This window comes from Pleurodeles waltl, chromosome 7 (genome assembly GCF_031143425.1).
Source record: "Pleurodeles waltl isolate 20211129_DDA chromosome 7, aPleWal1.hap1.20221129, whole genome shotgun sequence".
Classification (NCBI taxonomy): domain Eukaryota; kingdom Metazoa; phylum Chordata; class Amphibia; order Caudata; family Salamandridae; genus Pleurodeles; species Pleurodeles waltl.
This window is the reverse complement of record NC_090446.1, coordinates 1,527,313,578-1,527,340,454: the sequence shown is the minus strand read 5'-3', so window position 1 is coordinate 1,527,340,454 and position 26,877 is coordinate 1,527,313,578. Positions and strand designations below refer to the sequence as shown.

Below are 26,877 nucleotides of genomic sequence, written 5' to 3'. Positions count from 1 at the left end.
CATACAACCAGTCTGGAAGTTCACTTGAAGCCTCGAGATGGGGTATAAAGCGCTACATAAATGCTTCTAGAATCCAGTACAATACTGGTGGAAATTCCTAAATCCACGGGGAGTACTGCACCTTCTAATTATTTATACCATAGAGACACTCCCCAGATTTACCCCAGGGGTCACCATGATGCCAGGTGCAGTGCCCGTCACCCATCATACGCCCCGAAGCCCCCTTCCTGGGTGCACATGTTAAATGCCCTCGGCTGTGGAGACCTCTCTGCCAACTGCACAGGGACTGCGCTCCACATGGCAGTGACTTCTGTGTGCCATCCTTTTGGGTCAGTCATGGCATCTGCCCTAAGTCCCAGCTGGGCTGCCTTCTAGGCACTTTTAGTAAATATATACACTCCACAGTTTGTCGTATGCGCAGTGTCCTGCTGTGGCACAGTTTCTGCCATATGATACAGAATGTTGGGTATTTTTGACGTATGCATACGTCACTTATGAAGAATGAAACTGATTTTTTAAGTCGAAAGAAGAGAACCCAAGCAAACTTTGTTAGATGGGAGAAAGAACGGGGGCCTGGAGAGAGACATACAGAGAATAGAGAATAGAGATGGGAAGGTTGAGAGACATAAAACTAAGAAAAGGAGAAAGGGCCAAATAGACTCAGAGAGGCACAGGCAGGGAGGGGGCATAAGATCGAGGAAACCATTTTCTTTTGTTCTTTTCCATTTGTTTTCTTTTTCCAAATCGACATTCTGGATTGTGGACCCGTGGTGCGGACTGGGGCCTTCATCAGCCATGCGCTGGAAACATGGTCAGCATTGTCCACAAGTGTAATTGCCACAGCTGTGGCCTAGACCACGTTGAGGCCTGTTGGAAGATTAACACGTCACTTCTGAGAAATCTGCTCAGCAGTCATCAAAGCTGAGGTGCAGGACATGAGGTCTCTCCTCTCTCTCCCATACAAGGTCAGCTAGTTCTGCATTAATATCTGACAGCTGCCTCTGGAGACACCTGTGTCCTTTAAATAATGGTGTTAATTCATTAGTAATACATCATGAATCTCATGTTTGGCACATAAAATGACTATTTACATTATGGGGGTGATTCTGACCGCGGCGGACGGCGGTCGCCGCCCGCCAAGCGGTTCCCGCCGAAAGACCGCTCCGTGGTCAAAAGACCGCGGCGGTCATTCTGGCTTTCCCGCGGGGCCGGCGGGCGACCGCCAGAAGACCGCCGGCCGGCCCAGCGGGAAAGCCCCGTCAACAAGGAAGCCGGCTCAGAATTGAGCCGGCGGAGTTGAAGGGGTGCGACGGGTGCAGTGGCACCCGTCGCGATTTTCACTGTCTGCAAAGCAGACAGTGAAAATCTTTGTGGGGCCCTCTTACGGGGGCCCCTCGACACCCCATACCGCCATCCTGTTCCTGGCGGGCGACCCGCCAGGAACAGGTTGGCGGTATGGGGTGTCAGAATCCCCATGGCGGCGCAGCAAGCTGCGCCGCCATGGCGGATTCCCATGGACAGCGGAAAGTCGGCGGTACACCGCCGGCTTTCCGCTTCTGGCCGCGGCTGTACCGCCGCGGTCAGAATGCCCAGCGGAGCACCGCCAGCCTGTTGGTGGTGCTACCTCCAACCTCCGCCCTAGCGGTAATTACCGCCAGGGTCAGAATGACCCCCTATATGTTCAATTGATGCTAGCTGGGTAAACCAACTTACTTGTTTAGTCAGATTTGAGCTACCAGTATTGGCTTTGTGACTTTTAAGAAATGTGTTATTGTGTCTAATCAAACTACAGTGGACTTGTGATGTGATGTTTTAGTTGAGTGCCTTTTAACTCAAACATTGTGTACGAGTTTTAATTTGCATCGTAGGACAGTCTCCCTGTGGGCACATCTGTTGCTTTGCTTTATATAAAATGTTCACAGTAGCTGGGAATAGGAGAGGGGACCCTACCTGGTGGTGCTAAATAGACACCAACACAGTTGCTCACTCAATTCTTTCCAAAGGGAATACAGGCCATACAGGCCCAAATTTGGGAAAAGTGGCACTTCATGTCATGAATCGCAACTTTTTTTTCCAGCCCATTGCGCCCCCTAATGCCACCATGTGTGCGCCATATTTAACATACGGCGCACCATGGCGCAGGTTAGGGAAAATAACGTCATCATTTTTGACGCTATTGTTGTACTTTGCAGAATTACCGCCAACATTTTTGTACTCGGAGGCCCATTAAAAGATAATGGTGTGCCTCCTCTTAACGCCTGCTCTATGCAGGCGTTAAAAATGCCGTCAAAAGTGGCCCATTGGGATCTCAAAGATTCTACTGCACCATTTTTGCAGCCCCCCCTTGCATAATTCATTCCTGGCGCAGGCGTAATGTGGCGCAAGGGTTTACAAAGTGCCGCAATACGTGCAGTGCACCACTCTGTACATATGGTGCAGCGTTTTTGCTACACTATTGCCCCATTAGCATAAAACAATGATGCTAATGTGGCGATAGTTGGCGCTAGGCCCTTTTAAATTTGGGCCACGGTGCCTCCGATATCCAGCTTGCGTTTGTGTGGAAGAGTTAGAATGCTGAGCTGGGATGTCTTTAGGGTAGAAGAAAAGGCTGCAATATTTGGGACTGGTGAGCCAGCCTGTGACATCTTTGGTTCCAGGGTACAAAGCAATCTAGGGGGGGGTTGGGTGCCACCAGGCACAAGAAGTGCAACACTTTGGAGCACAAGTGGGAGGTTGTGGGGTCTTTATATGGACTGGTCTAGGGGCCGCAGCATTACATCTTAGCTGAAGTTCTAGGGATGCTGGTTTGGCCTGGGAAATTCATTAATTTTTTGGACAACTGCAGACTTAGGCAGATCTTGATTTAACTTCCACTGCCTGCGAGGGAGACACAGAAATATTCTTCCTCCGCCTGGGTTGAGTCCATGTTTCCAGAATTTTGTTCCTGAATTGAGGAAGCAGTTTTCTTGACCTATCAACAGGGCTGTTGTTTGCAGGTGCTTGCTATTAAAACTCCCTGTTGGAAGAAGCCTGCCTCAAGGAGCTATGTTCAAAACAGTAGAAACTGTTCTGGAAGTAGAAGGAACTTAAAGACCTTAGTTTACTTCCTGCTAAGGACCCTGGCATGAAAAGTTTTAGCGTGTCCTTTGTCCCTGGTGGAATTATTTGCTGACCTGTGAGGTGGTAGAAAGGCCAGACCTCATCTTGGTGATTTTGGGATGGTGCACTGAAGTGTTTAATCAAGAAGCAGAACCAGAGGCGTGCTATGAAGTGCAATATAAAAACAAGTTATTGTATAAAAAACAATTAATTAAAGGACATTGTGAATTAAAACCCTGATTTACTTGCTTGTACCCGCCCGACCCCTGCTTGGCACCGACAGACTATAGTATTTAGTGGGAGTGATTATACAAAATATCTAATTACCATAAATCCAGTTAAAGTAACTGAGCATATTGATTGATTAGTAACTCAGTCAAATCTTGCTTGCCCAGCACATTTACCGTGAGTGATGTCTGTTCCCCCTTACACAACCTTCCAACAGTAAGCCATGACTGACCTCTCTACTCATCGCAAGCCAGGGTTGACCTGGCCATGTAGTGAGCTCGCAGTATGACCTGATTTCTGTGGTTCCAGGGCCAATGAAATCACTTCTCACAAGACCTAACTGCCCTCGAGGCCACCTGGCCCCGGAGAACTGGCCTGGCAGTCTTTCATCAGTGTCCATTAATAACACACCTGCTATTTACAGCGCCTTAAAGTGCCAGAACTAAAGCACAGTGCTTTACATTTCAAAGGCTACCATCTCACGCCTGTAGTACAGTGCGTCGGCCCCACTGGACAGGATATTGTTAATATGCCCAGTGTGTGTCTGTGAGCTTCTTGCCCTCCCCTGTGCACTTGGTACATTCTGCCTCTCAAGGCCACCCCCACCCCACCCCACCCTTATGTGTTTTATTAGCAAGCCTGTGAGATCCCAATGCTATGGCTGTGTGGTCTGAGAGTGCTGACTGTCCTTTCCAATGTCATTGTCAGGATGTGGTGTGACCTTTTCTAAAATAGCATTATATGGGCAACAAACTGTCCCTGAAAATCAGGTGTTAGTGGTTCAGACTTCCTTTAAAATGGCATTGTCAATGGGTTGGCTGTGTGTTCTGGTAGTGATTGCGTACGTCATCAGTGTCTATAATCAGCAGGAGACACACAACTGACATCTGTCAGAAGTTAGAAACACCTGCTATTTCTGTTGACTTGGTATGTCCCACTGTTGGAGAACCTTTCCACCCCTGTCAGGAACACATGGTACTTTTGGGTCTGTGATTATGTCGCCGTTTGTCTTTTGCACGTGCCATCTTCTTTCAACCAAGATGTCTCCTCCCTTTTCAATGCATTTGGAAGAGCCTTCTGTAGAAATACAAAAATATATCGCATGCACATTCTGTGTACATGGTATCTCCCACTGCCAATGAGCCTCAGTGTGCCCTGCAGGCATACATGGTACATCCCCTCGTTATCAATACACATGATGTGCACTACTGATCCAGCTGTCACTTAGCTGATGTGTTTTATGTTTAATCTTGTCTTCTCTCATGTCTGATTATGTTGTCTGGGTGGGGACATGGTTGACTTTATGGCATGTAATGTTTATAATTGCAATTGATTCCTGTTGCCTGGTATCAGGCACGTAACTAAAAAAGAGATAAAACTTCAAAATACGTTTGGTTTATGTTGTGTTTTGTTTATGTTTTAACTTCCTTTAGGGAGCTGTCTCGTGCGTTGTTTCATACTTTGGGTTGCGTGTTATTTCATTTTATACCATGCCAGGTTATGTCACGTCAAGTCGTGATGCGTTATTTCATGTTGTATCAGGTCAGCTCATACCTTGACAGCGCAGCATAGAACCTTTGTTATTCCTTTCGTCTCTGAGTAGAACCTGACCTGTGGTCTTCTTCTAGGGAAGGAAGCCCGGATACTTCTCGTTCCTCGACCCCTTCTCCCCGGCTGTCTGGCTGTTCATGCTCCTGGCGTACCTGGCCGTAAGCTGCGTCCTCTTCCTGGCTGCCAGGTATGTACCCCGAGCCCTTTCCCTCTGCTCTTCCTCTGCTCGCCTCTCCTTTTATTCTTCTTGTACTTTGTTAACTCACGCCTCACCTCTCATTGCATCTTACCTGGTGACACTGGTCAGAGGAACCTGCAAGAATGCCCTTGATGGAGCTCAGTTTACTCATGTGCATCCGTCAGTCTCAGGTCTGCTGCGGCCGAATGGACTGTTGGCTTTCAGCTGAGCTGTGCAAATGGGGGCAATCAACACATCAGATACTGAGAATTACAGTGAAACCTATGGGGTCCACAAAACAGAGAGTGGTGGTTTCATTCATTAGCAGGTTAGTCGAATTACAGTGAAACCTATGGAGTCCACAAAACAGAGAGGGATGGTTTCATTCATTAGCAGGTTAGTCGAATTACAGTGAAACCTATGGGGTCCACAAAACAGAGAGTGGTGGTTTCATTCATTAGCAGGTTAGTCGAATTACAGTGAAACCTATGGAGTCCACAAAACAGAGAGGGATGGTTTCATTCATTAGCAGGTTAGTCGAATTACAGTGAAACCTATGGGGTCCACAAAACAGAGAGGGATGGTTTCATTCATTAGCAGGTTAGTCGAATTACAGGGAAACCTATGGGGTCCACAAAACAGAGAGTGGTGGTTTCATTCATTAGCAGGTTAGTCGAATTACAGGGAAACCTATGGGGTCCACAAAACAGAGAGTGGTGGTTTCATGTATTAGCAGGTTAGTCGAATTACAGGGAAACCTATGGAGTCCACAAAACAGAGAGTGGTGGTTTCATGTATTAGCAGGTTAGTCGAATTACAGGGAAACCTATGGTGTCTACAAAACAGAGAGGGATGGTTTCATTCATTAGCAGGTTAGTCGAATTACAGGGAAACCTATGGCGTCTACAAAACAGAGAGGGATGGTTTCATTCATTAGCAGGTTAGTCGAATTACAGTGAAACCTATGGGGTCCACAAAACAGAGAGGGATGGTTTCATTCATTAGCAGGTTACTCGAATTACAGTGAAACCTATGGGGTCCACAAAACAGAGAGTGGTGGTTTCATTCATTAGCAGGTTAGTCGAATTACAGTGAAACCTATGGGGTCCACAAAACAGAGAGTGGTGGTTTCATGTATTAGCAGGTTAGTCGAATTACAGTGAAACCTATGGGGTCCACAAAACAGAGAGGGATGGTTTCATTCATTAGCAGGTTAGTCGAATTACAGTGAAACCTATGGGGTCCACAAAACAGAGAGTGGTGGTTTCATTCATTAGCAGGTTAGTCGAATTACAGTGAATCCTATGGGGTCCACAAAACAGAGAGGGATGGTTTCATTCATTAGCAGGTTAGTCGAATTACAGTGAAACCTATGGAGTCCACAAAACAGAGAGGGATGGTTTCATGTATTAGCAGGTTAGTCGAATTACAGTGAAACCTATGGCGTCTACAAAACAGAGAGGGATGGTTTCATTCATTAGCAGGTTAGTCGAATTACAGTGAAACCTATGGAGTCCACAAAACAGAGAGTGGTGGTTTCATGTATTAGCAGGTTAGTCGAATTACAGTGAAACCTATGGGGTCCACAAAACAGAGAGTGATGGTTTCATTCATTAGCAGGTTAGTCGAATTACAGTGAAACCTATGGGGTCCACAAAACAGAGAGGGATGGTTTCATTCATTAGCAGGTTAGTCGAATTACAGTGAAACCTATGGAGTCCACAAAACAGAGAGGGATGGTTTCATTCATTAGCAGGTTAGTCGAATTACAGTGAAACCTATGGAGTCCACAAAACAGAGAGGGATGGTTTCATTCATTAGCAGGTTAGTCGAATTACAGTGAAACCTATGGGGTCCACAAAACAGAGAGTGGTGGTTTTTATGTATTAGCAGGTTAGTCGAATTACAGTGAAACCTATGGAGTCCACAAAACAGAGAGTGGTGGTTTTTATGTATTAGCAGGTTAGTCGAATTACAGGGAAACCTATGGAGTCCACAAAACAGAGAGTGATGGTTTCATTCATTAGCAGGTTAGTCGAATTACAGTGAAACCTATGGAGTCCACAAAACAGAGAGTGGTGGTTTCATGTATTAGCAGGTTAGTCGAATTACAGTGAAACCTATGGAGTCCACAAAACAGAGAGGGATGGTTTCATTCATTAGCAGGTTAGTCGAATTACAGGGAAACCTATGGAGTCCACAAAACAGAGAGGGATGGTTTCATTCATTAGCAGGTTAGTCGAATTACAGTGAAACCTATGGGGTCCACAAAACAGAGAGTGATGGTTTCATTCATTAGCAGGTTAGTCGAATTACAGTGAAACCTATGGCGTCTACAAAACAGAGAGTGGTGGTTTCATTCATTAGCAGGTTAGTCGAATTACAGTGAAACCTATGGGGTCCACAAAACAGAGAGTGATGGTTTCATGTATTAGCAGGTTAGTCGAATTACAGTGAAACCTATGGAGTCCACAAAACAGAGAGTGGTGGTTTCATTCATTAGCAGGTTAGTCGAATTACAGTGAAACCTATGGGGTCCACAAAACAGAGAGTGGTGGTTTCATTCATTAGCAGGTTAGTCGAATTACAGTGAAACCTATGGGGTCCACAAAACAGAGAGTGATGGTTTCATGTATTAGCAGGTTAGTCGAATTACAGTGAAACCTATGGAGTCCACAAAACAAAGAGGGATGGTTTCATTCATTAGCAGGTTAGTCGAATTACAGTGAAACCTATGGAGTCCACAAAACAGAGAGGGATGGTTTCATGTATTAGCAGGTTAGTCGAATTACAGGGAAACCTATGGGGTCCACAAAACAGAGAGTGATGGTTTCATTCATTAGCAGGTTAGTCGAATTACAGTGAAACCTATGGAGTCCACAAAACAGAGAGTGGTGGTTTCATGTATTAGCAGGTTAGTCGAATTACAGTGAATCCTATGGGGTCCACAAAACAGAGAGGGATGGTTTCATGTATTAGCAGGTTAGTCGAATTACAGTGAATCCTATGGGGTCCACAAAACAGAGAGGGATGGTTTCATTCATTAGCAGGTTAGTCGAATTACAGTGAAACCTATGGAGTCCACAAAACAGAGAGGGATGGTTTCATTCATTAGCAGGTTAGTCGAATTACAGTGAAACCTATGGGGTCCACAAAACAGAGAGTGATGGTTTCATTCATTAGCAGGTTAGTCGAATTACAGGGAAACCTATGGCGTCTACAAAACAGAGAGGGATGGTTTCATGTATTAGCAGGTTAGTCGAATTACAGGGAAACCTATGGGGTCCACAAAACAGAGAGTGGTGGTTTCATTCATTAGCAGGTTAGTCGAATTACAGTGAATCCTATGGGGTCCACAAAACAGAGAGTGATGGTTTCATTCATTAGCAGGTTAGTCGAATTACAGGGAAACCTATGGGGTCCACAAAACAGAGAGTGGTGGTTTCATTCATTAGCAGGTTAGTCGAATTACAGTGAAACCTATGGGGTCCACTGTAGGAGGCTGGACTGGCTTGTAGTGAGTACCAAGGGGTACTTGCACCTTGCACCAGGCCCAGTTATCCCTTATTAGTGTATAGGGTGTCTAGCAGCTTAGGCTGATAGATAATGGTAGCTTAGCAAAGCAGCTCAGGCTGAACTAGGAGACGTGTGAAGCTACTACAGTACCACTTAGTGTCATATGCACAATATCATAAGAAAACACAATACACAGTTATACTAAAAATAAAGGTACTTTATTTTTATGACAATATGCCAAAGTATCTTAGAGTGTACCCTCAGTGAGAGGATAGGAAATATACACAAGATATATATACACAATAGCAAAAATATGCAGTATAGTCTTAGAAAACAGTGCAAACAATGTACGTTACAATAGGATGCAATGGGGAAACATAGGGATAGGGGCAACACAAACCATATACTCCAGAAGTGGAATGCGAACCACGAATGGACCCCAAACCTATGTGACCTTGTAGAGGGTCGCTGGGACTATCAGAAAATAGTGAGAGTTAGAAAAATAACCCTCCCCAAGACCCTGAAAAGTGAGTGCAAAGTGCACCAAAGTTCCCCTAAGGACAAAATAGTCGTGTTAGAGGGAAAATGCAAGGAAAACACAAATCAGCAATGCAACAACGATGGATTCCTGACTGAGGGTACCTGTGGAACAAGGGGACCAAGTCCAAAAGTCACAAGCAGCTCGGAGATGGGCAGATGCCCAAGAAATGCCAGCGGTTGGTGCAAAGAAGCTCTTACTAGGCTGAAGAACTGTGAATACTGCAGGAACGACAAGGGCTAGAGACTTCCCCTTTGGAGGATGGATCCCCCACGCCTTGGAGAGTCGTGCAGAAGTGTTTTCCCGCCGGATGGACGCCAACAAGCCTTGCTACACACAAATCGTGCGTTTGGCGTTTTTGGACGCTGCTGGGGCCCAGGAGGGACCAGGAGGTCGCAAATTGGACCTGCAGAGAGAGGGGACGTCGAGCAAGACAAGGAGCCCTCACTGAAGCAGGTAGCACCCGGAGAAGTGCCAGAAACCGGCACTACGAGGATGCGTGAAACGGTGCTCGCCGAAGTTGCACAAAGGAGTCTCATGTCGCCGGAGACCAACTTAGAAAGTCGTGCAATGCAGGTTAGAGTGCCGTGGACCCAGGCTTGGCTGTGCACACAGGATTTCCGCCGGAAGTGCACAGGGGCCGGAGAAGCTTGCAAAGTCGCGGTTCCCAGCAATGCAGCCCAGCGAGGTGAGGCAAGGACTTACCTCCACCAAACTCGGGCTGAAGAGTCACTGGACTGTGAGAGTCACTTGGACGGTGTCGCTGGATTCGAGGGACCTCGCTCGTCGTGCTGAGAGGAGACCCAAGGGACCGGAGATGCAGCTTTTTGGTGCCTGCGGTTGCAGGGGGAAGATTCCGTCGACCCACGGGAGATTTCTTCGGAGCTTCTGGTGCAGAGAGGAGGCAGGCTACCCCCACAGCATGCACAAGCAGGAAAACAGTCGAGAAGGCGGCAGGATCAGCGTTACAGAGTTGCAGTAGTCGTCTTTGCTACTATGTTGCAGGTTTGCAGGCTTCCAGCGCGGTCAGCGGTCGATTCCTTATCAGAAGGTGAAGAGGGAGATGCAGAGGAACTCGGCTGAGCTCATGCATTCGTTATCTAAAGTTTCCCCAGAGACAGAGACCCTAAATAGCCAGAAAAGAGGGTTTGGCTACCTAGGAGAGAGGAAAGGCTACTAACACCTGAAGGAGCCTATCACAAGGAGTCTCTGACGTCACCTGGTGGCACTGGCCACTCAGAGCAGTCCAGTGTGCCAGCAGCACCTCTGTTTCCAAGATGGCCGAGGTCTGGAGCACACTGGAGGAGCTCTGGACACCTCCCAGGGGAGGTGCAGGTCAGGGGAGTGGTCACTCCCCTTTCCTTTGTCCAGTTTCGCGCCAGAGCAGGGGCTAAGGGGTCCCTGAAGGTGTAGACTGGCTTATGCAGAATTGGGCACATCTGTGCCCAACAAAGCATTTCCAGAGGCTGGGGGAGGCTACTCCTCCCCTGCCTTCACACCATTTTCCAAAGGGAGAGGGTGTCACACCCTCTCTCAGAGGAAGTTCTTTGTTCTGCCATCCTGGGCCAGGCCTGGCTGGACCCCAGGAGGGCAGGTGCCTGTCTGAGGGGTTGGCAGCAGCAGCAGCTGCAGAGAAACCCCAGGAAGGGCAGTCTGGCAGTACCAGGGTCTGTGCTACAGACCACTGGGATCATGGAATTGTACCAACAATGCCAGGATGGCATAGAGGGGGCAATTCCATGATCATAGACATGTTACATGGCCATATTCGGAGTTACCATGGTGAAGCTACATATAGGTAGTGACCTATATGTAGTGCACGCGTGTAATGGTGTCCCCGCACTCACAAAGTTCAGTGAATTGGCTCTGAACAATGTGGGGGCACCTTGGCTAGTGCCAGGGTGCCCTCACACTAAGTAACTTTGCACCTAACCTTTACCAGGTAAAGGTTAGACATATAGGTGACTTATAAGTTACTTAAGTGCAGTGTAAAATGGCTGTGAAATAACGTGGACGTTATTTCACTCAGGCTGCAGTGGCAGGCCTGTGTAAGATTTGTTAGAGTTCCCTATGGGTTGCAAAAGAAATGCTGCAGCCCATAGGGATCTCCTGGAACCCCAATACCCTGGGTACCTCAGTACCATATACTAGGGAATTATAAGGGTGTTCCAGTAAGCCAATGTAAATTGGTAAAAATGGTCACTAGCCTGTCAGTGACAATTTGGAAAGAAATGAGAGAGCATAACCACTGAGGTTCTGATTAGCAGAGCCTCAGTGAGACAGTTAGTCACTACACAGGTAACACATTCAGGCACACTTATGAGCACTGGGGCCCTGGGTTACCAGGGTCCCAGTGACACATACAACTAAAACAACATATATACAATGAAAAATGGGGGTAACATGCCAGGCAAGATGGTACTTTCCTACACAACCCCCCCCCCCAAACGAAGGACAATAAGACTAGCCATTACCTGATGAGTCTTCATTGTCTAAGTGGAAATATCTGGAGAGTCCATCTGCATTGGAGTGGCTACTCCCAGGTCTGTGTTCCACTGTATACAGGGAGTGCAGAATTATTAGGCAAATTGTATTTTTGAGGATTAATTTTATTATTGAACAACAACCATGTTCTCAATGAACCCAAAAAACTCATTAATATCAAAGCTGAATATTTTTGGAAGTAGTTTTTAGTTTGTTTTTAGTTTTAGCTATGTTAGGGGGATATCTGTGTGTGCAGGTGACTATTACTGTGCATAATTATTAGGCAACTTAACAAAAAAAAATATATACCCATTTCAATTATTTATTATTACCAGTGAAACCAATATAACATCTCAACATTCACAAATATACATTTCTGACATTCAAAAACAAAACAAAAACAAATCAGTGACCAATATAGCCACCTTTCTTTGCAAGGACACTCAAAAGCCTGCCATCCATGGATTCTGTCAGTCTTTTGATCTGTTCACCATCAACATTGCGTGCAGCAGCAACCACAGCCTCCCAGACACTGTTCAGAGAGGTGTAGTGTTTTCCCTCCTTGTAAATCTCACATTTGATGATGGACCACAGGTTCTCAATGGGGTTCAGATCAGGTGAACAAGGAGGCCATGTCATTAGATTTCCTTCTTTTATACCCTTTCTTGCCAGCCACGCTGTGGAGTACTTGGACGCGTGTGATGGAGCATTGTCCTGCATGAAAATCATGTTTTTCTTGAAGGATGCAGACTTCTTCCTGTACCACTGCTTGAAGAAGGTGTCTTCCAGGAACTGGCAGTAGGACTGGGAGTTGAGCTTGACTCCATCCTCAACCCGAAAAGGCCCCACAAGCTCATCTTTGATGATACCAGCCCAAACCAGTACTCCACCTCCACCTTGCTGCCGTCTGAGTCGGACTGGAGCTCTCTGCCCTTTACCAATCCAGCCACGGGCCCATCCATCTGGCCCATCAAGACTCACTCTCATTTCATCAGTCCATAAAACCTTAGAAAAATCAGTCTTGAGATATTTCTTGGCCCAGTCTTGACGTTTCAGCTTGTGTGTCTTGTTCAGTGGTGGTCATCTTTCAGCCTTTCTTACCTTGGCCATGTCACTGAGTATTGCACACCTTGTGCTTTTTGGCACTCCAGTGATGTTGCAGCTCTGAAATATGGCCAAACTGGTGGCAAGTGGCATCGTGGCAGCTGCACGCTTGACTTTTCTCAGTTCATGGGCAGTTATTTTGCGCCTTGGTTTTTCCACACGCTTCTTGCGACCCTGTTGACTATTTTGAATGAAACGCTTGATTGTTCGATGATCACGCTTCAGAAGCTTTGCAATTTTAAGAGTGCTGCATCCCTCTGCAAGATATCTCACTATTTTTGACTTTTCTGAGCCTGTCAAGTCCTTCTTTTGACCCATTTTGCCGAAGGAAAGGAAGTTGCCTAATAATTATGCACACCTGATATAGGGTGTTGATGTCATTAGACCACACCCCTTCTCATTACAGAGATGCACATCACCTAATATGCTTAATTGGTAGTAGGCTTTCGAGCCTATACAGCTTGGAGTAAGACAACATGCATAAAGAGGATGATGTGGTCAAAATACTAATTTGCCTAATAATTCTGCACTCCCTGTAGTCCATTCCCTGTAGGGATATGGACCACCTCAACAATTTAGGATTTTCACCTTTCATTTGTTTTAGCCAAAGTAGAGGTTTGTGGTCTGTCTGAACAATGAAGTGAGTGCCAAACAGGTATGGCCTCAACTTCTTCAGAGCCCAGACCACAGCAAAGGCCTCCCTCTCAATGGCAGACCAACGCTTTTCTCTAGGGGTCAACCTTCTACTAATAAAAGCAACAGGTTGATCCTGGCCCTCAGAATTAAGTTGTGATAGGACTGCCCCTACTCCTAATTCAGATGCATCAGTTTGGACATAGAATTTTTTAGAGTAACAAGGGCTTTTCAGGACAGGTGCAGAGCACATGGCCTGCTTCAGCTCCTCAAAAGCTTTCTGACAGTTTGCTGTCCATAATACCTTTTTAGGCATTTTCTTGGATGTGAGGTCATTAAGAGGGGCTGCAATGGAGCCATAGTTCTTAATGAACCTCCTGTAATACCCAGTGAGGCCTAGGAAGGCTCTCACCTGAGTCTGAGTGGTAGGGGGAACCCAATCAATAATAGTTTGGATTTTCCCCTGAAGTGGTGCAATCTGTTCCCCACCAACAAGGTGTCCCAGATAAACCACCTTACCCTGCCCTATCTGGCACTTTGAAGCCTTGATAGTGAGGCCTGCCTTTTGCAGGGCCTCCAAAACTTTCCAAAGGTGGACCAGGTGATCATCCCAGCTGGAGCTAAAGACAGCTATATCGTCCAAATATGCTGCACTGAAAGCTTCCAGCCCTTGCAGGACTGTGTTCACCAACCTCTGAAAAGTGGCAGGTGCATTTTTCAACCCAAAAGGCATTACAGTAAACTGGTAATGTCCTCCAATGCTAGAAAATGCAGTCTTAGGTTTAGCATCTTCTGACATTTTGATCTGCCAATACCCTGCAGTCAAATCAAAAGTGCTTAGATACTTGGCTGATGCCAGTGTATCTATTAGCTCATCTGCCCTGGGTATAGGGTGAGCATCTGTTTTGGTTACCAAGTTGAGACCTCTATAGTCTACACAAAACCTCATTTCCTTCTTTCCATCTTTAGAATTGGGTTTTGGTACCAGTACCACAGGAGAAGCCCATGGACTGTCAGAGTGCTCAACCACTCCTAGTTCCAACATCTTCTGAACTTCTTGCTTTATGCAGTCCCTGACATGGTCAGGCTGCCTATAGATCTTACTTTTGACAGGTAAACTGTCTCCAGTATCTATAGTGTGCTCACACCAAGAAGTGGTGCCTGGCACAATGGAGAAGAGTTCTGAAAATTGTCCTAGGAGATTTATGCAATTATCTTTCTGCTCAGCAGTAAGACAATCAGCCAAAACTACACCTTCCACAAGAGCATCTTGTTCTGTGGAAGAGAAGAGATCAGGTAGAGGATCACTGTCTTCTTCCTGTCCCTCATCTGTTGCCATGAGCAGGGTGAGATCAGCCCTGTCATAGTAGGGTTTCAGGCGGTTGACATGGAGCACCCTAAGGGGACTCCTGGCAGTGCCTAAGTCAACCAAGTAGGTGACTTCTCCCTTCTTTTCAACAATTGTGTGGGGTCCACTCCATTTATCTTGGAGTGCTCTTGGGGCCACAGGATCCAAGACCCACACTTTCTGCCCTGGTTGGTACTGAACCAAAACAGCCTTCTGATCATGCCATTGCTTCTGGAGCTCTTGGCTGGCCTGAAGGTTTTTACTGGCCTTTTTCATGTACTCAGCCATCCTTGATCTGAGGCCAAGTACATAATCCACAATATCCTGCTTAGGAGCTTTTAAAGGTTGTTCCCAACCCTCCTTTACAAGTGTGAGTGGACCCCTAACAGGGTGTCCAAAAAGAAGTTCAAAGGGGCTGAAGCCCACTCCTTTCTGGGGTACCTCCCTGTAGGCAAAAAGGAGGCATGGTAGAAGGATATCCCATCTCCTGCGGAGTTTTTCAGGGAGTCCCATAATCATGCCTTTGAGAGTTTTATTAAATCTCTCCACCAGTCCATTTGTTTGTGGATAATAGGGTGTTGTGAACTTGTAAGTTACACCACACTCCTTCCACATGGCCTTTAAGTATGCAGACATGAAATTGCTTCCCCTGTCTGATACTACTTCCTTTGGGAAGCCCACCCTGGAAAATATTCCCAGGAGGGCCTTTGCCACTGCAGGAGCTGTAGTGGTCCTTAAAGGAATAGCTTCAGGATATCTTGTGGCATGGTCCACTACCACTAAGATAAACCTATTGCCTGAAGCAGTAGGAGGGTCAAGGGGGCCAACTATGTCAACCCCTACCCTTTCAAAGGGAACCCCAACCACAGGCAGTGGGATAAGGGGTGCCTTTGGAGTGCCACCTGTCTTGCCACTGGCTTGACAGGTTTCACAGGACTTACAAAATTCTTTTGTGTCCTCAGACATCCTAGGCCAATGAAACAGTGGTACCAATCTGTCCCAAGTTTTCATTTGACCCAGGTGCCCAGCTAAGGGAATGTCATGTGCCAGTGTTAGGAGGAACTTTCTGTACTCCTGAGGAATCACTAATCTCCTGGCAGCTCCAGGTTTAGGATCCCTATTCTCAGTGTACAAGAGGTTGTCCTCCCAGTAAACTCTGTGTGAGTCACTGACATCCCCATTAGCCTGTTTGACAGCTTGCTGTCTGAGACCCTCTAATGTGGGACAGGTTTGCTGTGCCACACTCAGCTCCTCTCTGGCAGGCCCCCCTTCACCCAAAAGCTCAGCAGTGTCTGCTTCCAGCTCCTCTGGTGTAGGTTCTGCACAGGGAGGGAATTCTTCTTCCTCAGAAGTAGAATCCACTGTAGAGGGAGGGATAGTAGGAAGTGGTTTGCTTCTACTAGCCCTAGCTTTAGGGAGCACTTGGTCCATTGTTCCAGGATCCAAGCTTCCCTGTCCTTTTTGCTTTTTGGCCTGAGCCCTTGTCAAAGCAAAAATATGCCCTGGGATGCCCAGCATTGCTGCATGGGCCTCCAACTCCACATCTGACCAAGCTGATGTCTCAAATCGTTCCCTAATAGACAGTCTACAGGTAAATCTGAAGCTACCACAACTTTCTTTGGACCAGATACCCCCCCCCAGTTGAGATTTACAACAGCCATGGGGTGGCTTTGTGTTATGTTGTGAGCATCGGTTACTTGGTACTGGTGTCCAAGTATGTGTTGTTCAGGGTGCACCAGTTTCTCAATCACCATTGTGACACTGGCACCTGTGTCCCTGTAGGCCTGGACCTCAACACCATTTATTAGGGTTAGTTGCTTGTACTTCTCCAAGTTATGGGGGCAAGCAACCAAAGTGGCTAAGTCAATAGCCCCTTCAGAGACTAAAGTAGCCTCTGTGGTCTCCCTAATCAGACCAACCCCAACTAAATTACCAAAAGTGAGCCCAGCTACTCCCTTGGATTGGCTATTAGTAGGTTTGCTCCCACCACCACTGCTATTAGTAGGGACACTAGGTGTAGCAGTAGGGGTTGTAGTGGTAGGAGCTGTGGTGCCTTTCTTTGGACAACTGGGATCTGTTGTCCAATGGCCTTTTATCTTACATAAATAGCACCATGGTTTCTTTTCCTTGTTCTGATTAAAGGAGGATTTGGGCCCACCACCCCCACCAGAGTGTTTTTGTGGGCCTGATGAAGACTCATTTTTAGATTTGTCCCCACCCTTGTCAGAAGACTTACCATCCTTCTTTTTGTTGCCATCTTTGTCACCCCCTGTATGAACTTTTCTGTTCACTCTTGTTCTGACCCATTTGTCTGCCTTCTTTCCCAATTCTTGGGGAGAGGTCAGATCAGAGTCCACCAAGTACTGGTGCAACAAATCAGACACACAATTATTAAGAATATGCTCTCTCAGGATCAAGTTATACAGGCTGTCATAATCAGTAACTTTACTGCCATGTAACCACCCCTCCAAGGCCTTCACTGCCTGGTCAATGAAATCAACCCAGTCTTGTGAAGACTCCTTTTTGGTATCTCTGAACTTTATCCTGTACTGTTCAGTGGTTAAGCCATAACCATCCAGGAGTGCATTCTTAAGAACTTGGAAATTGTTAGCATCATTTTCTTTTACAGTAAGGAGCCTATCCCTACCTTTTCCAGTAAATGATAGCCATAGGATAGCAGCCCACTGCTTTTGAGGGACATCCTGTACAGCACAGGCCCTCTCAAGTGCAGCAAACCACTTGTTAATGTCATCCCCCTCCTTGTAAGGGGGAACTATCTTATGCAGATTCCTGGAATCATGCTCTTTTGCAGGATGACTATGGGGAATACTGCTGCTGCCACCATGGGTATCTAAACCCATCTTCTGTCTTTCCCTCTCTATTTCTAAAGACTGTCTATCCAAATCCAGCTGTTGCTTCTTGAGCTTCAGTCTGGTTTGCTCCACTCTCAATCTATTGAGCTCCCTTTCTAACAATCTGTCATCAGGGTGGGTGGGAGGGACATTTCTAGATACAGAGGTATGATGGGAATGAACAGAAGGAGACCTGTCCCTTACAGAGGGCACCCTAACAGCTTGGCTACCAGCATAATGTGAGAGCACACCATCAGTATGGTGTGATTCAACCTCTGTACCAACTATGCTAGACTGTCTAGTAATGGGCAGGCTGAGAAGTTTCTTTCCTGAACCTTTTCCTGGGGGAGTCCCTGGATCAGATTGAGAACCATTAGCTACTTTTTCTACAGATTGGGCACTTATGGCCTTATCTTGTACTCTAAGCATATTAATTAACAGTTCTAAAGAAGGATTCTTCCCTACACTCAAACCTCTCTCTATGCAGAGACTCCTTGCTCCTTTCCAGCTAAGGTGATCATATGCAAGTTTGGACAGTTCAACTTTTTGGCCTGTGCCAGACATTTTTTAGAGAGAGTTAAAGTGATAGACAAAGAGAAAAAAGGTTTTCAGAACTTTTTGGAAAGACAGAAAAAAAAACTTTTTAAACTTTTAAGAACTTTTTGAAAGTTTAGAAGTACTTTTCAGCACTTAGAAAAGAGTGAAAAGAGGAAATGCAAAACTTTTTGGCTATGTGTATATACACTGACCTTGTTTTGTATATTTTTCTCTTATGAAAAGTACAATGACAAGAGTGGTAAGTAGTCTCAAAGCACTTATCCCACCGCTGCACAACCAATGTAGGAGGCTGGACTGGCTTGTAGTGAGTACCAAGGGGTACTTGCACCTTGCACCAGGCCCAGTTATCCCTTATTAGTGTATAGGGTGTCTAGCAGCTTAGGCTGATAGATAATGGTAGCTTAGCAAAGCAGCTCAGGCTGAACTAGGAGACGTGTGAAGCTACTACAGTACCACTTAGTGTCATATGCACAATATCATAAGAAAACACAATACACAGTTATACTAAAAATAAAGGTACTTTATTTTTATGACAATATGCCAAAGTATCTTAGAGTGTACCCTCAGTGAGAGGATAGGAAATATACACAAGATATATATACACAATAGCAAAAATATGCAGTATAGTCTTAGAAAACAGTGCAAACAATGTATAGTTACAATAGGATGCAATGGGGAAACATAGGGATAGGGGCAACACAAACCATATACTCCAGAAGTGGAATGCGAACCACGAATGGACCCCAAACCTATGTGACCTTGTAGAGGGTCGCTGGGACTATCAGAAAATAGTGAGAGTTAGAAAAATAACCCTCCCCAAGACCCTGAAAAGTGAGTGCAAAGTGCACCAAAGTTCCCCTAAGGACAAAATAGTCGTGTTAGAGGGAAAATGCAAGGAAAACACAAATCAGCAATGCAACAACGATGGATTCCTGACTGAGGGTACCTGTGGAACAAGGGGACCAAGTCCAAAAGTCACAAGCAGCTCGGAGATGGGCAGATGCCCAAGAAATGCCAGCGGTTGGTGCAAAGAAGCTCTTACTAGGCTGAAGAACTGTGAATACTGCAGGAACGACAAGGGCTAGAGACTTCCCCTTTGGAGGATGGATCCCCCACGCCTTGGAGAGTCGTGCAGAAGTGTTTTCCCGCCGGATGGACGCCAACAAGCCTTGCTACACGCAAATCGTGCGTTTTGCGTTTTTGGACGCTGCTGGGGCCCAGGAGGGACCAGGAGGTCGCAAATTGGACCTGCAGAGAGAGGGAACGTCGAGCAAGACAAGGAGCCCTCACTGAAGCAGGTAGCACCCGGAGAAGTGCCAGAAACCGGCACTACGAGGATGCGTGAAACGGTGCTCGCCGAAGTTGCACAAAGGAGTCCCACGTCGCCGGAGACCAACTTAGAAAGTCGTGCAATGCAGGTTAGAGTGCCGTGGACCCAGGCTTGGATGTGCACACAGGATTTCCGCCGGAAGTGCACAGGGGCCGGAGAAGCTTGCAAAGTCGCGGTTCCCAGCAATGCAGCCCAGCGAGGTGAGGCAAGGACTTACCTCCACCAAACTCGGGCTGAAGAGTCACTGGACTGTGGGAGTCACTTGGACGGTGTCGCTGGATTCGAGGGACCTCGCTCGTCGTGCTGAGAGGAGACCCAAGGGACCGGAGATGCAGCTTTTTGGTGCCTGCGGTTGCAGGGGGAAGATTCCGTCGACCCACGGGAGATTTCTTCGGAGCTTCTGGTGCAGAGAGGAGGCAGGCTACCCCCACAGCATGCACAAGCAGGAAAACAGTCGAGAAGGCGGCAGGATCAGCGTTACAGAGTTGCAGTAGTCGTCTTTGCTACTATGTTGCAGGTTTGCAGGCTTCCAGCACGGTCAGCGGTCGATTCCTTATCAGAAGGTGAAGAGGGAGATGCAGAGGAACTCGGCTGAGCTCATGCATTCGTTATCTAAAGTTTCCCCAGAGACAGAGACCCTAAATAGCCAGAAAAGAGGGTTTGGCTACCTAGGAGAGAGGAAAGGCTACTAACACCTGAAGGAGCCTATCACAAGGAGTCTCTGACGTCACCTGGTGGCACTGGCCACTCAGAGCAGTCCAGTGTGCCAGCAGCACCTCTGTTTCCAAGATGGCCGAGGTCTGGAGCACACTGGAGGAGCTCTGGACACCTCCCAGGGGAGGTGCAGGTCAGGGGAGTGGTCACTCCCCTTTCCTTTGTCCAGTTTCGCGCCAGAGCAGGGGCTAAGGGGTCCCTGAACCGGTGTAGACTGGCTTATGCAGAATTGGGCACATCTGTGCCCAACAAAGCATTTCCAGAGGCTGGGGGAGGCTACTCCTCCCCTGCCTTCACACCATTTTCCAAAGGGAGAGGGTGTCACACCCTCTCTCAGAGGAAGTTCTTTGTTCTGCCATCCTGGGCCAGGCCTGGCTGGACCCCAGGAGGGCAGCTGCCTGTCTGAGGGGTTGGCAGCAGCAGCAGCTGCAGAGAAACCCCAGGAAGGGCAGTCTGGCAGTACCAGGGTCTGTGCTACAGACCACTGGGATCATGGAATTGTACCAACAATGCCAGGATGGCATAGAGGGGGCAATTCCATGATCATAGACATGTTACATGGCCATATTCGGAGTTACCATGGTGAAGCTACATATAGGTAGTGACCTATATGTAGTGCACGCGTGTAATGGTGTCCCCGCACTCACAAAGTTCAGTGAATTGGCTCTGAACAATGTGGGGGCACCTTGGCTAGTGCCAGGGTGCCCTCACACTAAGTAACTTTGCACCTAACCTTTACCAGGTAAAGGTTAGACATATAGGTGACTTATAAGTTACTTAAGTGCAGTGTAAAATGGCTGTGAAATAACGTGGACGTTATTTCACTCAGGCTGCAGTGGCAGGCCTGTGTAAGATTTGTTAGAGTTCCCTATGGGTGGCAAAAGAAATGCTGCAGCCCATAGGGATCTCCTGGAACCCCAATACCCTGGGTACCTCAGTACCATATACTAGGGAATTATAAGGGTGTTCCAGTAAGCCAATGTAAATTGGTAAAAATGGTCACTAGCCTGTCAGTGACAATTTGGAAAGAAATGAGAGAGCATAACCACTGAGGTTCTGATTAGCAGAGCCTCAGTGAGACAGTTAGTCACTACACAGGTAACACATTCAGGCACACTTATGAGCACTGGGGCCCTGGGTTACCAGGGTCCCAGTGACACATACAACTAAAACAACATATATACAGTGAAAAATGGGGGTAACATGCCAGGCAAGATGGTACTTTCCTACATCCACAAAACAGAGAGTGGTGGTTTCATTCATTAGCAGGTTAGTCGAATTACAGGGAAACCTATGGCGTCTACAAAACAGAGAGGGATGGTTTCATGTATTAGCAGGTTAGTCGAATTACAGGGAAACCTATGGCGTCTACAAAACAGAGAGGGATGGTTTCATTCATTAGCAGGTTAGTCGAATTACAGTGAAACCTATGGAGTCCACAAAACAGAGAGTGGTGGTTTCATGTATTAGCAGGTTAGTCGAATTACAGGGAAACCTATGGCGTCTACAAAACAGAGAGGGATGGTTTCATTCATTAGCAGGTTAGTCGAATTACAGGGAAACCTATGGAGTCCACAAAACAGAGAGTGGTGGTTTCATTCATTAGCAGGTTAGTCGAATTACAGTGAAACCTATGGGGTCCACAAAACAGAGAGGGATGGTTTCATTCATTAGCAGGTTAGTCGAATTACAGTGAAACCTATGGAGTCCACAAAACAGAGAGGGATGGTTTCATTCATTAGCAGGTTAGTCGAATTACAGTGAAACCTATGGGGTCCACAAAACAGAGAGGGATGGTTTCATTCATTAGCAGGTTAGTCGAATTACAGTGAAACCTATGGAGTCCACAAAACAGAGAGTGGTGGTTTCATGTATTAGCAGGTTACTCGAATTACAGTGAAACCTATGGAGTCCACAAAACAGAGAGGGATGGTTTCATGTATTAGCAGGTTAGTCGAATTACAGGGAAACCTATGGAGTCCACAAAACAGAGAGGGATGGTTTCATGTATTACCAGGTTAGTCGAATTACAGTGAAACCTATGGAGTCCAACAAACAGAGAGGGATGGTTTCATGTATTACCAGGTTAGTCGAATTACAGTGAAACCTATGGGGTCCACAAAACAGAGCCTGATGGTTCCAAACCATAAAGGTTGATTAGAAGGTTAGTCAAATCACAGGATTTAATTCAATCAGGTAATCGCTTGTCAGTTAGTCTTGGAAATGCAGTAAAAATAGTCTCACCAGCAGAATACCGAGGAGTGTTTGTAGCGTAGATCTTATGAACAGTGGCAAATGCAAAACAGAGACAGTTTCAGTTCCTTAAAGGAGCTTCCCTAAGGCTAGAAAAGAAGTGTCTAACGTGACATGAGAAATTCTAAGTAGAAGGTCAGTCAGTAATGCTCTGAGGCTGAACCAGGTGAAGGTTCCAAGAAAAGAAAAGGTAATGAGGTTCGAGAGTTTAACTCAGTTGGAGGGACTGCTTCCAGGAAAGTCAAGCAAGGGTCTCCTAAAAACTACTCCAGGAACTAACAATTCGTACATTTGTTTCACCCAATTCTCCTGCCACCATCTGTGCAGCTGAGGTGACCATTCGCACTGCAGTGTCCTCTCGGAGCAGGTAAGCTCCCCTCTGTCCCATCATCGAAGGAAGGAGCACGCGGCTGGGGACCTTAGGTGGATCATTGACCTGACCAGCCTGGACAGAGGCTTCCTCTCATCCCCACACATTGTGTAAATCACAGCTAACTTCCAATTAATGTTATCCGCTTCTAACTTTGTAAAGACGAACAGTAAACTACTCTTCTAACGAGCAAACTTTAGCTTGTACCAGGAACTAAAATAAAAACATGAAAACACATTGCAAGGAACTTTTTATGTACAAAAATAAGCAGCTGGGAACCATCTGAGGCCTTCTGTCACTCAAGCTAACTTAAGGAAATTATATATTGTTTTGCATGAACACACTATGAAACTTTATAACTATGCTTGGTTATACAAAGTGCAGCTTCAGTAAATGTATCCAGCCACACATTAACACACGGATTAATTTGTAGTCTAAATTATAATGTATAAAAATTCTGCAGCCCCACCCTGAAGAGTGGAGTTCCACTTCTCACTTTTTGGAGATATGATGATATGTTTATGTGTAGAGGCTTCGCTCGAGCATCATATCAATACATTTCTACTGAATGAGTCCCAGGTCACAGAGGTGGCCTCTGCTTGGCCCCTGATATTCCTCAATACTTCTTTGTGACAGCCTGCAGTCACAGCTTACCTCCTATGAGTGACTTTAGTAATTGATCATTTAAACCTCTGATTGATGTGCTTGAATCTTGAAAATCAAACTTTTGTAACTTTCGTAGTTGATTAGTATCCTTGTTGCAGTTGTGATTGTGGACGCAAAGTTGCAACATTTTGTTATTGTAATCTTTGGGACTAATTCACAAAAGGGCTCCGCACTTGTGGCGGAGGCCCCGCAGGCATGGCGGGTACTCCGCATTGACAAATTGCAAGCGGAGGTCCTGCCACGAGTGTGGCCCCCACCACAACTGTGGGACCTCCGCCACGCGTGTGGAGACCCTTTGTGGATCAGGTTCATAGGATAGGTCGATAAGAGTGGTCTGGGGGTATCAGCTGCTATTCCTTGCTGATGCTTTGATACCACTGGTACTGGTGTTGGTATATAGTGTCCATGTCTTGCTCTCGCCCTCAGTCCTCAGCATCAACACAAGGGTGCTGAAGGGTTCAGGTATCGATCTTTTGTGTCATCGCTGGTCAAAGGTTGGGTGATGTCACTTCTGCTTCCCTGAGTTAGTGAATTGACATCCATGATTTTTTGCAAAGGTCTATGGAAAACGTTTGAAAATTGCAGTGTTTTGTTTTTTTTCAGTTTCATGCGAAAAGTATGATTTTTGCCACAGTTTATGTCATATATATCCTTAGTTAACACTAAGAAAATTGGTTTCTGTAAGACATACTTCACAGGCCTGTTTATCATTTTGGCAGACGCGGTTACTCTGTCACAAACACTGTATTGTGATCCTGTTATATCCTCACATTTTTGACGAAGTATTTCATCCACCAAGATTGTAATCAGGCCCTAAGTGTTCTTCGGTAGCATAAAAAAGGTCCACAAATTGTAAACTTGCAGTTAGAAATTTCTCATACATCTTGGCGGTGGTGCGATTATATTGAATATTTTCATACTACGCAGTGAAAAATGCCTCAGCATGTGGAAATACACTTTGCTTGACCGAAGACAGGTAAACCGGGAAACTTTGCAGACTTTGACGAAGGTAATAATCAGCAACATTTATGACAAAAAGCAAACTGCATTCATTCAGGCCACAGTGGAGCAATGTTCTCTTGAGCTCATTATCCATTCATCAACAAGCACAGTTTGCTGGCAGCCTGCGGCTAACATTGAGCAAGTCCTCGAGGCACATAGAAATCACAGGTGCAGCCCTCGCTGCTGCCGCTCCAGGGCTCTGGAATTCTCTGCCCTTCAGATCTCCCCTCATTCCGTCGGCTTCTCTACACCCATCCATCTAATTTAGCTTTATGTGCATTGAACTTCAGCACTGCTGCCTGGCCCTACCTCTGAATTATTCTGAACTCTTATGTAGTATACTTAGGGCCTGATTATGAACATGGCGGTCCGACTGCTGGACCGCCAATACGGCAGTGTGGAGAAGGCCGCCAAGCCGGCGGCCTCCCCTCTGCTGTTTTATGATGTTACCGCGGGGCCGTACGGCGGAGACAGTGCAATGGTTCTAAGGGAGAGCAGGAGCAAATACCGCCGCAATGTCTGCATCGCCAGCGCAGTCGGAATGCACACTGTTGCCATTGGAGACAGGTGCAGACGGGGGGCTCTGCACTGCCTACGACATGGGCATGGGCAGTGCATGGGCCCCAAGTGGCACCGTCTCTGCTTTCCGCCAGCCTTTTCATGGTGGTGTCCCCGCCATGAAAAGGTTGGTGGAAAGGCAAGTCGTGATCAGCTCGCCAGTGGTGACATCAGCACCGCTGTGCTTGGCTATGTTTTTCCCCACCCCCAACGCGCTGGGATCCAGGATACTGGCAGTTGCGGCGGTCTTGTGGCAGTCCAACCGCCAGCCTGATAATCTGACGGTCGGACAACCAAGGATGCGGCATTCGGACAGCCACCGTGGGTATGGTGGTCCTAGGACCACGGTACTCGTAATCTGGTCCTTAGTTATTATTTTCTGGTGCCTTCATTCACTTTGTTGTCCAGTTGCAAACCACCCAACTAGCCTTTGGGTTTGCAGTGCACTTTGTATACATTATGTATGCAAATCGAATACATCTGTCTTGTTGTCAATCAGTGTGGACTCTTATCGACAGGTGGTTGTTCAACCCTCAATATAGCATACGTATACTCAGTCACTAACACTGCAAAAGGTTTCCTCCTGACTTGAACACAGTGTTTATCACTCCATCTCCTTTGTCTCAGCAGCAGCACTTTATCCATCACATGCAGAGCTTGGTAGGTGCAGAGTGTGATGCCCATTGGTCCTGAGGTTGGGAGGTTACCACACAGCCTGGGGTGCCCCCACTGTGTAAGTAAGTGATGTCTCAGCAGGTGCCACTGTGACATCTAAGTTGATGAAAGAGCTTGTGGTGGGGAAAGTAGGAAGAAAAATGCCTTGTAATTTTCACGTATGGCTTGTATCTCCAATTGGAAGGAACTTGGAGTGGGAGTACCGGAGTGCGGGGCAGAAACCACAGGTCGCTATCCCAGCACCGAATCGGAGGGATCCTGCATTTTGTTCTGGAATGGGGAATAACTCCTCAGGCCCTGGGATACCGACTTCTTTATCGGGTAGATTTATCCCACTGTGGCTAATGATAAGCTGACGTATTCTGCCTGCTTTGGGCAGGTACACATTGCCAGCTGTATGGCCACGGTGAGGTTGGATCTGAGCATCTGGGACAGTTTCTGTCAGCTTAGGGGAGGGCTTTGTCTGCCCTCTCTCCCCCCAAGCTGCAGTGTTGCCTGCAGCCCCACCAGGAGCATTATCTGTGCTGGGGATACAGCTCTGGGCAACTCATAATCAAGGCCTAAGTGAACTAGATTCTTTTCCTGTTAAACAAACTTGTATTTTCCAAAAGTCTGCATTTATTTACCCTCTTGCCTCATTCTGAGGACAAAGATGAATATCCTCAGAAGAAAACCTTGACATACTGAGGAGGTGAAATTGTACTGTATTGAGCTGGCCCCGTGTAACAGTTTCTTACCCCTTTTATAGTTTATCAAATTTAACATTGCAAAACCACAAGTCAGTATTTACTTGTGTAGGAGGCTGGACTGGCTTGTAGTGAGTACCAAGGGGTACTTGCACCTTGCACCAGGCCCAGTTATCCCTTATTAGTGTATAGGGTGTCTAGCAGCTTAGGCTGATAGATAATGGTAGCTTAGCAAAGCAGCTCAGGCTGAACTAGGAGACGTGTGAAGCTACCACAGTACCACTTAGTGTCATATGCACAATATCATAAGAAAACACAATACACAGTTATACTAAAAATAAACGTACTTTATTTTTATGACAATATGCCAAAGTATCTTAGAGTGTACCCTCAGTGAGAGGATAGGAAATATACACAAGATATATATACACCATAGCAAAAATATGCAGTATAGTCTTAGAAAACAGTGCAAACAATGTATAGTTACAATAGGATGCAATGGGGAAACATAGGGATAGGGGCAACACAAACCAT

General features: G+C 46.5%; 1 protein-coding gene across 2 annotated transcripts in view; it reads left to right on the top strand.

Annotated features, from left to right (window-relative positions):
• The window catches only part of GRIK5 (glutamate ionotropic receptor kainate type subunit 5), a 994,397-nt gene that overhangs the window by 891,099 nt on the left and 76,421 nt on the right, over positions 1-26,877 (top strand). For both annotated transcript variants that reach the window (XM_069201377.1, XM_069201378.1), the window contains one exon: positions 4,956-5,065. In XM_069201377.1, coding sequence (XP_069057478.1) covers positions 4,956-5,065 — 110 coding nt within the window. The remainder of the gene's footprint in view (positions 1-4,955; positions 5,066-26,877) is intronic.